Below are 17,882 nucleotides of genomic sequence, written 5' to 3' on the forward strand. Positions count from 1 at the left end.
ATATTTTAGGAGAAGTGCATTGAGGACCATTGAACGATGGAAGGAAATTCAGTGTCTGTTTCCTGCGGGTTCTGCTGGTGTGCAGCTGGCATGCCGGGTACGCCCAGTCTGTACCCCCAGGGACTGGAGATCAATCAGCTCCATTGTGCCCTCTGAGACAGGCAGATGATCTGGGTGACGAGCCAGCCCCCCTGGCTGGGTAACAGATACCTGTGGGCTACTGGGAAAGTGTCACACCTCAGGATCACACACAGCGAGAGACGCTGCTGGAAGACAGGGAGCAGACAGGAGGAGAGCGGCTGTCCTTTCAGGCTTTGAAGATCACAGGGGAATGAGGCTGAGAAGAAATATGACTCACTGACGGTCAGCTCGAAGTTTAAATGTTACAACCTCAAGCACAATCTCTGTTGTAGTTTTATCCACCCTTAAAGTGACATATGCAGTAGAAGCAAACTAAAAAACAAATCTGACCTGGGAAAACAATTGTAAACCAATGCTTTGGTTGTAGAATCAAGACTGAGTATCAAAATAAGACAGGAAGAGGATTTAAGTGACTTTGAAAGTGGCACCAAATCTTTGGTTAACAAAGAATCATCAGAGAGAGAGGAAATATCCAGCAAGCGATAGAAGTGTGGATGAAATATAGCAGGCCTGGTTAGAGATGATGGATGCCAACTATCCACTTCATCGCACAACATGTCGTGGTTCAGAGAATGTAATATATGGACAGCTGGGTTGTGTCGGTTGAACTACTGTTGGCTCTTGACCTTTCTCATTCTGGGTTGTGCATTAAGTCGCTGCCTTGGTCAGTTGAGCCTTTGTTGACAAGCAGTTGAACAAGCGCACCAAACAACATAGCAGCTTAAAGTGAGAGTTGGTGTTCACTTTAAGATTGCCCTTTGTCACAGATTTTGTTTATAGCCTTTGTGGACAGACGCTCAAGGCACAAGAAAGGTGTTGAGTGTGGTCATAGGATTGGGTCTCTGCTTTTTGCAGATAATGTGGTTGTATTGGTGCCCTGCAACAGGCTGTTGACCTGTCCAGGGTGTACCCCGCCTCTCGCCCAGAACGAAGCTGGAGATCAGCACCAGCAACTCCCGACCCCACTAGGGACAAGGGAGAACAGCAAATGGATGGATGTGGTCTTATTGGGTTCATGGGACTGGGATATCCAACGTTCACTGACCAAGACCATCAGAGCTTTCTAAATTGAAACCATGGTGTTGACAGGAACAGGGTGAAGCGCTTCCTTGTGGTCCTGGCCCAAGTGAAGGAAATGTGAAAAAATAATGGATGATTTTTGCACAGTATTTTGTGGTGTTGTAACCTCTCCTTTTTATATGCAGCTTGCTAAAATAAATTTTCAAAAATGGTGAGTAAAGAGAATTTCAGCTCATGAAAACAGGCAGCCAGGATCTCTTGTCCTAGTCTATTTAAATAATTTCAAAGTACGTTGTAAAAATCCATCAGGACTCAGATGTTGGCTGAGTTTTGTCATATTTTGGGATCTAAATTTGATAAAGCTTCTGCCTAAGCCTGACATTTCCATGCAGAAAGGCCCTCATGCTCACCATTTTGAAACAATCATGACTTCAGCCCTTAATAAAAGAAGGATCTGTGCAGACAATCGATGCTTAGCTGGATATCCAGCACACATTTATAGACAAAAGTCTTGTTAATCCGGGCTCTGGGCACCTGTTGGATGTAATCCTGAAATAATGAGTTTGGCTCATTAGCAAAGACAACCATCCATGTCTCCCGCTGTGGGTATTGAGTTAAAAAATAATAATAAACAACCCGTCACAGTTGAAATTGTGAAGAAGAGAACGGAGATTGAGATCTTTGTCATTCCTGTGGGATCGTGCCTCGACCCCAGTTCCACCTTAATGATGAGTTCCAGTAACAATTTTTCATTTTGAGAGAACAAAACAAACTCAAAGCTGCAGAATCAGAGGTGTTTGCTCTGGTTGTTGAACACTTAGGGGCAGATGTGAAACAGGAAGATTAGACCCATGTGGCTCCAACACATGACCCTGCAGTGCTTCCACTGGATCCCATTGCAGGGCTTTTTCACAGAACCAAGCCTGGATTAGCAGGCCGGCTGTTGGAGCTGGCAATGAGGGCATCTATTCACTGTTATATTTTCTGTTTGCTGACAACCTCAGCAAGTTCTGGTGATTAAGCCATAATTTAGAGGGATCTGAAACCAAATGTCTAAGTTGAAGCTGTGTTTACAGAAAACAGCTGCTTTAACAGGCACTTAGATGCAATTGAAATAAGTTTTTTTCAGCATGTGAGTGTGGCTCTGTCTTTGTGCAAGTGTGCGTACATGCGTGGGCCGGCTTTTTGGGCACCAACACAGACAATCTCTTTGTTTTGGAAGTGTTCGCTTAAGTCTTTGGGGGCAGACAGCAGCCAAGAACAACGTGGGAAAAGAGCAGTACTTCATTTCTGCTTTCCATCCGGACTTTTTAAATTTTTTTTTTTATTTTCTGGACTCTTTCTGTCAGCTGGTCTCCAAAACATCACTGGGGGAATTGCAGGACTTTGTAGAAACCAGAAGAAACCCGACTTGGACTTGAGGGAAGCTGTAATAAGTACAGAGTGGCAGCTGACAGATGGGCCAAACGGTCTGTCGTCTCTCTGGGCCTTTTTTCCAACTTCCAGACACTTACTGTGCGGGCACCCGAACGGACCTCTGCTCAGGTGGTCTCTGCAGCCCAGCAACGACTCTCTGTTCTTTTTATTACCACCCACTCTCTGAAATAAAGGAGACAAATCATGAGGATTGTGAAGGCAGTCATGCAGATACTTAAAAATTAGGAATGCCTGTTTTAAAATAAAAGTGTTAGGTGCAACACAAAGTAATCCTCATTTATGAACCAGGGTTCCACATCCATCTTAACTTTAAAGTGCTTCAAACTTTCAGAAATACTAACTTATGTATTGTTCTAGCTGTAGAACCTAGACAAAAAAATCCCATACCTCCTTTACCCCCTCCCCCCAAACAAACAAACAAACAAACAAGATAAAAAACAACAATCAGTCCTTAAAATTTTAAAATCATAATCTTGTCCCAATGAGGACACAATTGTGTTTTGGATCTACAATATTCTACAAATATTTTTAGGCCCGAGCAGCTAAACGTTGCGAAGGCCTATTGTTTTTGTACTGTTTCTTATTATTATTCTGCCACCCTCTTTGAGGGTCCTTTTGACTCCACCAATGAAACAACTTGCTTTAGAAAGACAGCTAAAGATGATGAATAACTATACTAGTATTTCGCCAGTAGATGTCAGTATTATTCCACCAATTAAACAACTTGCATTACAAAGGCAGAAAAAGATGTCAAAATAGATCGACGGGCGGATGGGCGTGAAAACTTTGAGAACGTCTGCCGTGACATTTCTAAAAGAAAAGGGGTTAACCCCTCAGGTAATGTTTGTTGGCTTAAAATACAGTAAATGTAGCGTTTTGTTAATAATTGGTATTTAGCAAGTAAATGCATCAATTTCACTTGTCTACCTTACTGGTCAATCAAGGGCAAAATCAAATTTAAGCAATTTGATTGGTTGTGATGGACTGAACTGTACTGTAGCTGTGCCTTTAAGCTGCTACGTACTGACAGCGGCCGGCAACCATTCATGGTCGAGGTTCGGACTGTTCCACTGTGGACTGTAATTTTTTTTTGCTAACCAGTTAGAGCTGCTACCTTTTCCTGAACATTTTGCCTGGTTTTTGGAGCTGCAGACCCGAACCACGCTCTGAGTCCGAACGGACTGTGGACCGGAGTTGCAGCAGTTTTATTGTAGTTCGTTTAAAAACTGGTAACTGATCCAGCCAAGCTCCAAGCGGGCTTTGGGTGCGCTAAACTTGGCAGGTTTAGGGTAAGTAATCCATTCCTCGTGCTGGTTCTCGGAGTCGCCATGTTTGGAACAGCTATTCCAATGACTATGCTAACCGATCGTCCTCGGATCGTTAGCATCGATGTAAAGCGTCCTCAGTTAGCTTTACAACGTTTGTAAAGCTAACGGAGCGCAATAAAAATTTACAATTTTTACAATTGAAGATATACTAAATGAAGTGATGCAAGTAGAGAAAGAGAAAGAAAGGAAGGAAGCACAGGCTGTGATTGAAGATGTCTTAAACGAAGTGATGGAAGTGGAGAATGCGAAAGAAATGAAGCAATCACAGCCTGTGATCGTAGATATATTAAACGAAGTGATGAAAGTGGAGAACAAGTAAGAAATTAAGCGATCACAGGCTGTGAAAGAAGCTCAGGCTGTGATTGAAGACATATTAAACGAAGTGATGGAAGTGGAGAACGAGTCCGAAATGAAGGAATCACAGGCTGTGATTCCTGAAGAAATAAAGGAGGGAAATTTCTTCAAGAATCTTGCAATAGGCATTGGAGCAGTCTTGGGGGTAGGTCTGGTGGTTGTGGGGGGAATAGCTCTGTGGAGAGCTTATGCTTCATGGACATGAATGGAGCCACCATCCATATCTTCGATCAAATATATCGAAGATATATTAAACGAAGTGATGGAAGTGGAGAAAGAGAAAGAAATGAAGCGATCACAGGCTGTGAAGAAATCACAGGCTGTGAAGGAAGATGTACTAAATGAAATGATGGAAGTGGAGAACGAGATAGAAATGAAGGAATCACAGCCTGTGGGGGGAATAGCTATGTGGCGAGCTTATGCTTCACGGACCTGAATGAAGTCACCATCTGAAGTGGACATATCTGACCCAGAGTAAAGGCATTTTTAAACCCCGCCTTAACACCAACCAGGGGAGTTTGACTGTTCTTTTTTCCTAGCTTACCAGGGTGCGTGGGGACCAGTAGGACCAGTGGTATGGATGTTGGTTCTCTAGAACCAGGGGATCCAGCCAAGCTCCAAGCCAAACTTGGCAGGTTCAGGGTAAGGTGGCAGAAGAGAAGTCCTGGATGAGATCCAGGACCTGGGAACAGTGTACCCAGAATGACAGCCCCACAAGCCCTATTGGCCAAGCCCAATGGGGCTTGGCCAGTTGCAATGGTGCCAGGCGACTGGCACCGGGCTGGGCATTTCCTGGGAACTCCCTGGGACGGGGCTCAACCCTGGGAGCCATACCCTAGTGCCCCCCGGCTGGGATTAGAGAGCTATGTACTCTGTGATTGTTCAGTGAGGGACGCCCAATTTCAAGGGTGGGCATATCCAGGGGACTCCCTGGGATGGGGCCCAACCCTGGGAGCCATACTCTAGTGCCCCCCGGCTGGGATTAGAGAGCTGTGTACTCTGATTGTTCGGTGGGGGATGCCCAGGTTCAGCGTTGGCGGCGGTGCTGGAAACTGCGTGAGAGCTTCTGTGGTGGTGGGCGGGCGACGGTTGCGAGTACCCCCGCAGTGGCCGCACGATGCCCTCGCGGCTTTAATTTTGTTTGTTTTTACATCAATTTTGCATGTTTAGTTAATTTTTTGCCAGATGCATTTTTTACAAAATTTCCACTCAGAAATAAATCATTTTGGACGCCCCAAAACCTTTTAACTTGTGGCAAAAAGTTAGACACCACTGATGTTCCAACTGAGAAAGTTCTGACTGTACAAGATTTAAAGTTTTTTAAAAAAAAGTCCTAAGTATTGCATTTCCTTTTTAAAATGCAGCTCCGATTTTATTTTCACAGCTCAAATCTGTGTTATCTGGAAAATCTGACGGACGTGTCTCAGATACTGTGTCATTATGAGCAAGGTTATTTTGTGAAATCTGAAGCGATAATTTGAAAGATTTTGATCCAAAGTTATTCACCTAACTGGTCAAAGCAATTGTATGAATATTGATCTTAGCTGTGAGCCAGGATTTGTCTGTAATTCCACACTTCTCTAAAGCACAAAGATTAAACATAAAACCCCAGAGTTCACTGACAAGTTGACTGATCGTTGGCAACATTGCAAGAGAGGGTCCTCTCTGCCGTCTGCGTTTGACTCTTTTGTTGCTGGAAGCCTCCAGACGCAGAGCGGTGGCTCTGACATACCCGACGGAAAAGTAATGCCCGCAGCTGAAACGGATCTGAGCTGACAGACAGTCGGGTTACTGTACCCCTCAGCGAGCTTGGCATCCCGCTCCACGGAGGCCCCGGCAGTGGCAGAGGGCTTTGGTTTCCCCCTGGAGTCTCAGGCATGAGCGGACACACGCAGAAACGCACACATTCAGCCGGCGTGCCAAATTCCACAGGGCCGTGAAGGCGATCAGGACAGATGAGGAAAGGCAAGCAAGTGGCACTGAGCTGCGCTGAGAGAAATGGACATATTTAACCCCTAATTTGTCCCTTTTTTTTCTTTTTTTAATAAAGAAATTCTGCAGCTGCTTTGATTCATTCGAAAAAAAAAAAAGTTACTCTATATCCCATGAGGGTTGTTTTTCCTTCCTGGTAACATATTTGGGAAATTCCTGCCTTCTCTTTGAATACATTCGACAAGCGGGTCTTTGAGGCCCGATGTCACTGATCAAACAGCAGTGTTTGGAGTCAGCTTAAGCCGGACAACCAGGTTACTCATGCGTGGGGCGCAGGCCCGCTCCAATGTGGTTAGTCAGAGGAAACCAACACATGTACTGTACATACCACGGCCCCAGGCTCGCCTGTTTGTGTGTTCCCACATGCGAGCCGAAGAGCAGGAAGTGGCGCTGCCGTACTGAACTTTGGTTTGCATTTCTGTTTTTGTCACATTTGCAGACATCTTCAAAAAGCACAAAATGAAACGAAACTCTTCTGTTTCTACAGAGGAACAATATTATTTAGGGCGTCAGATGACAGAAAATATCCAGCAAGTGACGTTATTCGTTTTCTGAAGACACGTGTGAACCTTAAAGAAACAGAAGTTCTCACCAGGAGCCACTTTTAATGGGAAATTCAAGAATACCTTCTGTTTATTGAATATTCACTTGACTTCCAAATGGTACAACAGGCTCAGCAGACAGACAATAACTTCAGAATAAAACACTAATATTTATCCTGAAGTGATTAGAATACCAATTATTCTTAAGAATGGTACTCATGTAAAATATATTTTTTCATATTCATATTTTTACTCATACAAAGGTAAAAAGTAGCCATCCAAGAGTAGAAAAAGCATTTGGTAAGAAGATTTCTGAAATAAGGAGTGACTGTGATCATCACATTAATTTGGTATTTTAAAATGTCTTTTTGCAGTGCACTTCTGGTACAACTGATAAAAATGTAGGCAGAAGAGACACTCTTGCAAATATATTTTATTCAGTAAAAAAAATTTAAACTTACAGTAATGTCTACCCATGTTACAGCATAAAGTGTCTCCAGTGATGATATCTACTGTTTATTGAATATTCACTTGACTTCCAACCAGGCTCAGCAATAACAACAAAGCTAGTGAAGAAAAACAAGAGGTCTCACTCAGTTCAACACAAACTCCATTCAGGAAAGTTACTCACAGCGGATGTAAAAGTACGTAAGAGCAGTGGTACTTCATAATAATATTATCTCCTAAAAACACTTTTTTACTTCTCAATTGACTAATTTACCTGTAACTAGTTATGACCCACAGGAGTTTCAAATTTAGACATTTTTTTTGCAAACTACTCCGCAGAATTCTTTATTTAAATTGTTTTTGTGTGTGTGTGTGCTCGTATAGTTTAAATCGAATAGTTAACAATTTCTCAAAATCAAAACATTCTCATTCCAAAATAACTTCAACAAGACAAACGGTAAAATAACTGGAAGTTATCTGTTTGCAGTTAACAGGATCACACCACTAGGTGGCTCTAAACCGTGGCATCACTCAAAAATCCCACCAAAAACAGACACAACCTTCATTATTTTGGGCAAAATTCTCACAGATATTTACACACTTTGCTCTCTGTTACATATACTTCTACTTGAGTGAAAATATATTAGAGTTTTGCAGCTCTTCTTTGAATAAAAAATGTTTTCATTGGTAGGCCTGTCGTGATAAACAATAAATCAGTTCATCGCACGATAAATTAAATCTATCGACCTAATTTCAGTTATCGGCTATATCGTGTCTTCCGGCCTTTTTCTCTTTCTGTTGATGACTGAATGAAAAAGGCTAAATGGCGGTGTTCTCCACTGACCCTCCCTTCCTCATTTCCTTAATGCCCAGCGCGCACTAACGGCTGCTACTCCCGCGACCCGACCTCGGATAAGCGGCAGAAGATGGATGGATGGATGGCACACTAACGATCTTAAAGCTGTCGGCCGATTGTCGGTCCATTTTCAAAACCTGAGAGGCCACACATTGGCCGACAGAAACACGAGGTATAACGGTTCGATCGTGTGGTTGTGACGGTGCGGAGAGAGGTTGGAGTAGGAGTTAGCAATGGCGGTTAGCCACGCTAACCCAAAAACAGCAGGACGCACTGATGAAGTATTCCACACTTTCACCTAATTTCGCTTTTAAAGCCAGATCTCCATGGTGCTAAGATTATAGTCTCATATATGGGAAAAGTAACGACAGTTTACCGCTCTGCTCCTCATCATCGCCGATCATCTCCTCGACAAGAGTTCTCACTCTGCACAATAATACAACAAAGAAAAAAGGCAATAAGCGCCCCCTTGTGGTGATACTTGCTTATAACCAAGCTATATAATGACTGTTACATGGTGTAAATAGTGGCTACCAGGTCCAGTTAACTAATTTTAAAACCAGGCAATAATCAGTGCTTTACTGCAATGCATGTGGCAAGTGTCAGTCCTGACCGAATGAAAATCAAGATAACCTATTTATGTCACGTGAACAAAGAACAGCTAAAAGTACTGGTTACAGGCAAATAGTATACAGACTTCACATTTTTGGTTGAATGCAGTATTTATTTCCACTTTGGCTTTATATTGTTGAGTTTTTATCCAACAATCCAACAATTTTTGTTGCTAGAGACTGAGAATCCATTTTATTTTTGTTTTTGGTTGTTTCATCAGTTCCAGTGTTAAGTGTTCTTTTGAAAATAAAGTTTTATCTATGTTTGGCATGCATTATTATATAATTTCCATTAAATCAGTGTATAAAGGTCTTCAAACAATATTATCGTTTATCGCAATAATTTTTGAGACAATAGCTCGGCAAAATTTGGTATCGTGACAGGCGTATTCATGGGTGAACATTACATCTATCACAATTGGTGAAGGTTAGAAATGTTAACATTTTCCCAAATGTAAATGTGAATGTTGATCAAGTAACACTCATAGCACCAAAACCACGGGGTTTTGTTCATGTAATTAATTTGATACATAAACTGGTGTAAACATAAAACACAATCTGAAATAACTACAGGTAAAACAATAGATATTTTAGGAAATAATTCAAAGATTCTTAGCTGATAGAAGTCTTGGTTGAACAAAGAAATGTCATAAATTCAGAACATATAGCTTTGGTTTCTGACAACACATTTGAAAAAAATCGTTAATCTGTTCATGTTCTACTTCTCACAGTAACGGAAATCTGAACCCTTTTCGTTGTGTTCCTAAAGTGTTCTGCTTCTACAAAAGGACTGGGGCTTGTAAAGAAAAGAGAGCCAAAGACCCTTCAGCCCATCAAAGCAGTCAAACAAAAGATCTCAGCTTAAACACTGTCATTACCTGATGCTTCAACCTCTTATTTGTCTCGCTGGAACACAAAAATCCTGTAAGATGTCTTGAGTAAAGACATGACAGATGCTATTTAGGCTTGTAAAGTCTAAAAATACATCTTGGGGGTGGGGGGAATTGATTTTGCAAGTCTGCAGGTGGGATCTTTGAACAAGTGATCCTACAGAGCACATCCATCAGTAAGAGTAACATTTGTAACATGAGGACATAGCTTAGCTATGCACTGCCAGTCGCACTGAATGTAAAATATTCATGTCTGGAGGGATTACACACTGCATGCTCTGACTCTGAGGGGTGTCGCTGCTGTTCTCAGGGTGCTGCAGGGTGGTCAGAGTTCACCGGGGGATTTCCAGTGGTCTTTCCTCCTCATTTCAAAACTTCACACAATGACAAATGTAAGCAGGGAAGCTGTAAAGCAGGGGTCAGGAACGTATGGCTCGCGAGCCAGGTGTGGCTCTTTTGATGATTGCATCTGGCTCGCAGATAAAACATAAAATATTTAGTTTTAAATTAAAACTTATTTTAATCCATCCAAATTAAAACAACCAGACTACAGAACCAAGTACCAACCAGACTACAAAGCCATCAGCAAATTCATGCAGCACTTGAAGTTGCATTAATGGTGAGTATTATAAACATTATTTAAAATAATAAATTCAGAGGCTCATTATATTCACATTTAGTTGAATTCAGTCTTAAAATATATTATTTCATGGATTTATGTTTTTTGTCCTGTGCTCTCTGTTTTTTTTATTATTATTTATTTTTCATTAAAACTTTCTACATGCTCCATTCTCCCAGCTCCTGTCCGCATTTTGCTCCATCCTCAAACTCTCACATCGTGACGGTTTTAGCTGCTTTTAAATATTTTCGGAAGCTTGACATTAACTTTATTTGATGTACATTCAGAATCCATTTCCTATTGGGACCCCAAACTGTGTCAGCTCTTTCTGTAATATTTTATCAACTTTGTACAATGAAAGAACTAAACGGCAACCAGCATGATGCTGCCATGGCATGCTTGACTGTTCTACAGTTTGAAAGTCTCTGTGTTTTTGTCATTGTAACCAGACAGATCAAGTCTTGTCCATGAGAAGAGTAAAAATTCAAGCCAAGCAAAAAGTAAGTTTTGGAAAAACCACTACTTTCATGTGGGCATTAACGTTAGCCTTTACTTAAAATTTTGAAGCTGTATGTTGCATAATCATCCACAGTAAACAAATAACAGCACAAATAAATCTTTAATACATCAAATTAATCTCCTTCCTACACATGCGTTGCATCTTAGAAAAGCATCAGAATCAAAGGATCATGTCAGCAGCGGTTCAAGTAGCTCATGCCATACATGCTTTTTTTTTTGTCTCTTAGTAGACAGTAAGGCAGAGAGCATTTTTTTAGATACATTGTTATTACAGTGGCCCTGGATAATTTCAGTGCTGACAGGCCAGTCTTGATGCATTACCACTTTGGGCAAAGCTTCAAAGAACATCACGTCATTTTGCTGAACAGAGGATCAAGGGAACGTAGAGATGCCGCCTTCAGCCTTTACTTATGAAATAATATGAAAAAAAAAATCCATGAAAGAGGAAGTAGACCATGTTGAGGTCATTTTGCAATGATTTACAAATGAAGAAGGGCAAAGTAAGTTCATTTATTGTACTACAATCTATTTGGGCCTCTATTCAAACCTAATTTGATGCTACATCCAAAACGTGTAGAGAAATTAAAACTTTGCCTTTTGGGCACTGCAAGGAGTCGAGAGCAGGAATGCCTCATTCCTTTCAGTTGATCTCAGTTCACAAGCAGCTCGATTCAGATAATACTCTTCCTGACCTTAAATGGCCGGCAATGCCAACGGCAGAACTACAAAGACCAAAGCAACTCATGCTTAAGGCCAAATCTAAAGCCCCAAAAAGACGGCAAAACACTCAGTTTGGTTCCAACTGAAAAATCTGAAACTTTTCGTTTGTGTGTTGCAGCAGCAGGTGCAGGACAATGACCTTTTGTTGTTTGATGTTTATGAGACAATATTTAAGAAGTTACCTCTTTGGATGCCTCAGTAAATGGAAATAATCATGATGGGCTCAGAAATGCAGCAGAAGTCGCCTCACCTTTTCCTAACGTGCTTAAATGTAATTTTATGAAATGTGCAAAATTGTTGAGCTTTCCGAGTTTTCAAAGACCGATACATTCTAATAATCTTCTAAATGACTTCAGCAGCTCTTTAAGAAATCTACCAAAGTTTATCTTTGAGTTTGTCTTTGCAACAAGCTGCCTAAACAGAACCGAGCCACAATGGCTCAGTGGGCCGAGCAGCTGACTTGCAACTTGAAAGTTGCGGGTTTGATTCCTGCTGCCTTCTGCCTGGGGTTGGTGATGATCCTCACATTGTTTTATGATTTGTTTTTTGGTATATGAGTATTTGTGAGCGTGAGTGGGTCAAAAGAGCTTTGAGTGTTCAATATGACTAGTAAAGCTTCATGCAAATGCAGCCCATTTAAAGACAAACTTTAAGCATTTTCTGAATGCACCACGAACTGCTAAAAAGATTAAAAGAACATAGTAAAAATTTATGAGGGTTTTAAAACTTTTGTCCATTGTTGCACTTTCCAATAAGCATAAATTGTCCTAATTGTTGTGCAAATGTTGTGAAATGTGAGATATTTATACATACAGTGCTTTGGAAAGCTGGTCTCTTTTTTCACGTGTTATGACTTTGGTGTATTTTAGTGGGAGTCTCTTTGTTATGCCAAAACAAAGCATTGCATAACTTTGAAGTGAAATGCAAATGATGCAAGGTTTTTTTTTAAAAAAAAAACCAGACAAAAAAAGAATACATTTTATATTCACACCCCCAGCTCCATTACAAATTCAGATGTTTTGTGTAGTTTATTCTCAGTTTAAATCCTGCTGTTTAAAGCTGGTTTTGGTTGTAAAACGATGTTTTAAGATGCACATTCAGTTTATAATCTCAATGTGAAATACCTACGACAGCACATCAGAGAAGCAGCCATGAGCTCACCGTAACTCTAGAGGAGTTGCAAAGATTCACAGGCCAGCAGGAAGAATCTGTCAAAAAATAACTCTTAGTCACATCCTTCGTGAGTGTATTAGAAAAACAGAGAAAAAAAACCCAACTACTGCTGAAAGAAATCCACAAGCCGTGTTGGGGACAGAGCAAACATACAGAAGAGGTTGCTAGATAGGACCAACACTGAACTTGAAAATGCAGAGGACATTGTCCTGAACATACGATTTTCATATCAAAACATGAATGGACTGAAATACAAGACAATTATGTAAGAAAATCTGATGCTGCAAAAGAGTTAAGACCAGAATGGAGATGCCTGTGTTAGAATAGCCTAGTCAAAGCCCAAACAGAGAACTTGTGATGATGTCCACAGACTGAGAAGATCTGGCTAACTTTCAGTATCTACATATGCAAAGCTTGCAGAGATGGACGTCAAAGACTCTGATGTGCAGTTTGGCAGAAAGATCAGTCTACAAAGTCTTCTGAGTCCAAATGAACAGCCCTCTCTGTTATGACTTTTATTTGTAAGAAAAAAAAATCAAAACCACACGTCATTTTCCTTCCTCTTTGCAATAGCGCACTTTGTGTTTCTCCATCACAAAATCCGTTGAAGTTTGAGGATGAAATGTGTCAAAAAGTGGAGAGGTTCAAAGGATTTTGCGCAGCACTCTGTATGTTTGGAGCTCTTTTGAAAGCCTCCTCTGCTTCCTTTGAGCTGTTGTGACTGGTCTGGCCTTTCTGAGCTCCAATATAAACAAACAGTCCGGGGCACAGAGTTGGTAGAAAAGAGTCCTTCGCGATACCAGCCGTCGAGGACATCCATTAATGATGACTGGCAGCTCGAACACATCTGCGGGTAAAGAAAAACGCATCGCCTTCACGTTCGGGCAGCTCGTCGGGCGCGTAACGGAGCGTGTTTCTTTAAGAATGTAAGGTGGGTGAGCCCCTCTTCCTGACGCGCGCCTGGCATGCAAACATAAATTTAGCAGCAACGTGTTTGCTGTTGAGGCGAGCCAAATATCTGGAAGCGTCCGCGGAGTGTCATGCCGTCTCCGTGCTGCCTTGGCTGACTTTCACCTTCTTCCTCCTCCGCTTGGGAACCGGAGCCGGACCAGAGCGGAGCGCAGCGCAGCGGACCGCTTTCTGGTTCTGAACAGACATTCAGAGGCGTCACTCAACAGCTTGAAATTACTTTGGGTTCTGTTTGCGTCCGAGATGATGAGCTGGAGCGGATCGCGGACGGCCGGACTGCTTCTCCTGGCTGCGTGCGCGAAGGTAAAAACCCGTTGTTTTTTTTTTTCCATGTTTCTGCCCGGGGCGCTGGAGAAAGAGGCGCGTCGTTTCAGTTTGGCAGGATTTATTGAAATCATGGAGAAATGAATCAAGGGGCACCTGCTGCTTTAGTTCTGTCCCCAAAACAGAATCAGGTGCTTTTTTTTGGTCATAGTTAAAAAAAAAAAAGAAAAGAGAAACATGATCTAATACTTCGATAAAGATGGTTACAAAAAACCAACATCAATAACATGAAATAAAAAATTCTCTCCAATTTTAATAGGCTTTGATCTGCTAAATCATTTCTAAACCTTTGAAGGAATAAAATGAGAGCAGCTTTTCCAAGTGAAGTTCATCCTGAAGCCGATTCCGAGCTGAGGATCTGTGAAACCAAAAGCTCCTTTTTCTTTTCTTCTTCTTCTTCTACTTCTTCTTCTTCTTGAGCAAAGTCAGTGAGGACTCTAGGAATAGTCCAGAAAAAATAATCAGCAATAACGAACTTGCATAAATGAGATCTTTGCTGTTTTAGTTGACTGATTAGGCTGGTCTTGATGCCGATATTTAGAAATCAGTTCAATGGACAGACATGGATCTAATTTGTTTGCTTGTCTTAAAAACAGAGACACCATTATTATTGATAATGATTCTGTCTTACTTTGTACAGCCCTTTTTTTGGCAATAGGACAACACATAGCCTTCTACGACATTGCATGAGATCGGAGCATAAACAGGGTCTTTGACTGTTCCTCTTAGTGGTGGGTCTTCTCTTGTCTCTCTTTCTCAGACTCAGTCTGGCCAAAGCACTCTGTTTCCCATCCAGCTTTGTTTGTCACATTTCCACTTGGTTTTGTCCGTACATGCAAGTTTGAGAAGAAGCTCAAATGTCCTGCTGACATTTTATGACCCAAAAGGATCAACAAATTGTTCTCTGCTTGAATGACATCTTCTATAATCTTTGCCATTTTGAAGCCTGGCTGAGAGAAATGCGATTCTGTGTCATGACGTATTATTGATTCATTGATTGATTGCATTGATCAAGACAGTGAATGAATTCTTTCCATTGAGGATTTTTTCAAATTTAACTCTGATGAATATACCTTCTAAAATATTATCCTGTATTTATTTTCAGAGCTCACAATGTCTGGAATAAGGCAGCCTTATCTCACAACAACTATAGTTCTCCTGAATATTTTTCGTCTCACAGCAGAACCTAGAAAATGACTCGGTAGCTTTTATCCTCAAATGGTCAACAGATGACTGTTGCTCTCATCTGTGCGATGCGTGAGTGTGCAGCATGAGTTAGCACACAGCAGTGCGCTGCCTCGGGACGGGGTGGGATATGGAGGTCAAGGGGTCAACAAGTGAACATCTCTGCTCTTCAGTGACCTTCTCCTTTCATCCGTCTGCAGTTGCTGCATTATAGAATGGCAGTAGACTGAGATTGCATCCAAGTGTGGCTCCTGAAAGTTGTATTTTTTTATGGGGTCCAAATTGCCCGTGCCTTCATCCCAATATTATTTTGTTGTTGCCATAATAATGCGCCTCAAGCTGTTTTTGAAGCCGTTTTTTCTTCTTCTCTTGCTTATGTAAAGGGGCAGAAATTTTATTTAAAATGTAGTTGCAGCAAAAAAATTTAGTCCATGATTTTTTTATTAGCTCTGTCCTCAGTTTAATTCAGATTCAGGGGCCATTTCCAGCCACTGCATTGATTATTTGCCGTCCCCTATTAACAGTTCAAGAATAAATACAACATTTAAATCAAAATCTACTTACCAAAATGTTAGACGCAAAACAAAGTGATCGTCTTTCTTTTCCAAGCTTTCTAATTTCCTTTTATTCTAGTTTCCTTTTATTTTCAGTAACTTGAACTCTAAATGAAACCTTAGTTCATCCAAATCTTCTTTTAATTGCTGCATTAAAATTTGGCTAAATTCAGCACGTGTTTGCAAATGAAGACTGATCTTGGTCCGGTTTTTGTTGCTGAGAACAGAGAAAATATTTTTTCAGTTTTCTTCAATTGAGCCCAAAACAATAATCAAACTGAATACCTTTCATTTAACAGGAACAACTTGAAAGCTATTTATTTAGATTAATTGGTTTCAAAATCTGAATGCTGCAGTGACCAACCTCAATAATGTTATAATGCACACATTTGAAGAAGGAGATCAATGATGCGTCAATGACCAATGATAATTTCTTGTGATCTTCTTTTGCTGTATCACATCTTAGTTTATTCCTTTGTGTTTAGTTTCTCTTCTGAGTTTATTCTCTATTTTCTGTTAATCTCCTTTTGTGTTTTCTGTGGTAATTATCCTCCTTGGCTCAGTTTCCTCTCACAGCTGTTCCACATTCCTCAGATTAACTCACCTGGATCCAGTGTCATTCTCCTCACTTCCCTCAGTGTATAAGCATTGATCTTCACTGGATCTGTCAGTGAAGATCAGATCAGATACGCTTAAACATCCTGTTCTCCTTTGTATTTTTTTCAATAATTATTTTGACTTTTATTCTTTGTCTGCGTTTTGCTCCTACTCCTAATTGACAAAACATGATGGAGCTTTTAACATGCTTCTTCCAAATGCAGGTAATCTTTAGTAATCTGCAACGGTCCCATCAGGATTCTGATTTGAATCTGATGGAGAATTTGTGGAGGAAGCTAAAGATTAGGGTGATGGGAAGGATATGTTCCAAATGCAAAGGCTTGAAAATCATCTCCAAGGACAATCATAGTACCAGTGGAAACATGGGAAACGCTGGTCAGCAGTTACAAAAGTGGATTAATCACTGTAAAAACCAGATTGAAGATTAAGAAGAAGGATGTAAATAATTGCAACATGTTATTTCTTCTGTGGTAACGTAAGTAAATTCGTTTCTCCCCGCTAAAACAGCTCCATTGTTTTACCATCTTGTGAGAAATGCCTGAAAGAAACTATTTGGTTAAATGTAAAATCTAATTCTAACAATTTGGGGCTTACCAGCACATCCAGCCTGGTTGTAATGTGACAAAATGTGAAGAGTTTGTCTGACGTTTAGGCAGTCAGAATGCTTTCGCAAAACGATGTACGTTAACATCCATTTTTCAGATGAAACGTGCTTCAAATTATACGGCTTTGCAGAATAACTGGTGTATTACATCGTGAATGGCTTTCCACATGTGATGGACATAATTCTGCCTTGATTGCAGCATATGGCTGCCACACTCACTTTACCACATGCTTCTTCACTAATAACTCCAGTGGAATTCGAAAGGAAATTAGCCACAAAGGCAACAGATTTTGATGTTTATTCAAGGATACAACTCCTCTCTGCGTCCTAATGCGGCAGAGCGCGGTGAAGTCTGCAGGATTGGGAAGCTTTGAGATCTAATGGCAGGATTAAGTGGGGTCACGACGCTGAAATGGTCCCAAGAGAGAGAGTCCGTCAGCACTAACATCTCTTGTTCTCTGTGGCTCGATCGCCCCATCATAAAGACCGCAAACTATCCAATTAGTTTTTATGAGTGGCTTTGTTGTGAAGGCAAGTGGAGTGGGAAGTGAATTAATTTTGAGAGGGATTGGTCCCTCTTGAGGAGTAAAGGAAAAAGGCTCTATGGAACATCTGGCCTGTGATGGATGAAGCAAGTTTTTGGAGTGTGTTAACAAGCCTGAGTGTTTTCAGTAACACAGCAAAAGCCTTCAAACTCATCTCATTGTTCCCATCTGGGCTTAATCTGTAGAGTGAGACTGAGGATTTGTCGAATGTGGAAGCCTGCGAGCATCTGTGCGCTCGCAGTCCTATTTCCCGACCAAGCACAAAATTAGCCGCACTTAACTTGCAAAAGTAACCCGAGAAGATTTTTTTTATTTTCATGGACGACTCTCCTGGTATTTGCCGCGGTGGCATTTCTTCCTCCGTGTGCCACGCAGGTGTGCCAGCTTGCTGCTCTTTCCATCTGTAAATGCAGAAAGCAGACATGCGTCTCTGT

The 17,882-nt window shown here is 41.1% G+C and overlaps 1 protein-coding gene across 3 annotated transcripts in view; it reads left to right on the forward strand.

The window, feature by feature from the left end:
• Window positions 1-13,697: 13,697 nt before the first annotated feature.
• The window catches only part of adamtsl3 (ADAMTS-like 3), a 91,971-nt gene continuing 87,786 nt past the window's right edge, over window positions 13,698-17,882 (forward strand). For all 3 annotated transcript variants that reach the window (XM_055051155.1, XM_055051156.1, XM_055051159.1), the window contains exon 1: window positions 13,698-13,921. In XM_055051155.1, the coding sequence (XP_054907130.1) occupies window positions 13,862-13,921 (60 nt within the window). In that variant the 5' untranslated portion in view covers window positions 13,698-13,861. The remainder of the gene's footprint in view (window positions 13,922-17,882) is intronic.

Source organism: Poeciliopsis prolifica, unplaced genomic scaffold, assembly GCF_027474105.1.
Source record: "Poeciliopsis prolifica strain line A6 unplaced genomic scaffold, Auburn_PproV2 SCAFFOLD032, whole genome shotgun sequence".
NCBI classification, from domain to species: Eukaryota; Metazoa; Chordata; class Actinopteri; order Cyprinodontiformes; family Poeciliidae; genus Poeciliopsis; species Poeciliopsis prolifica.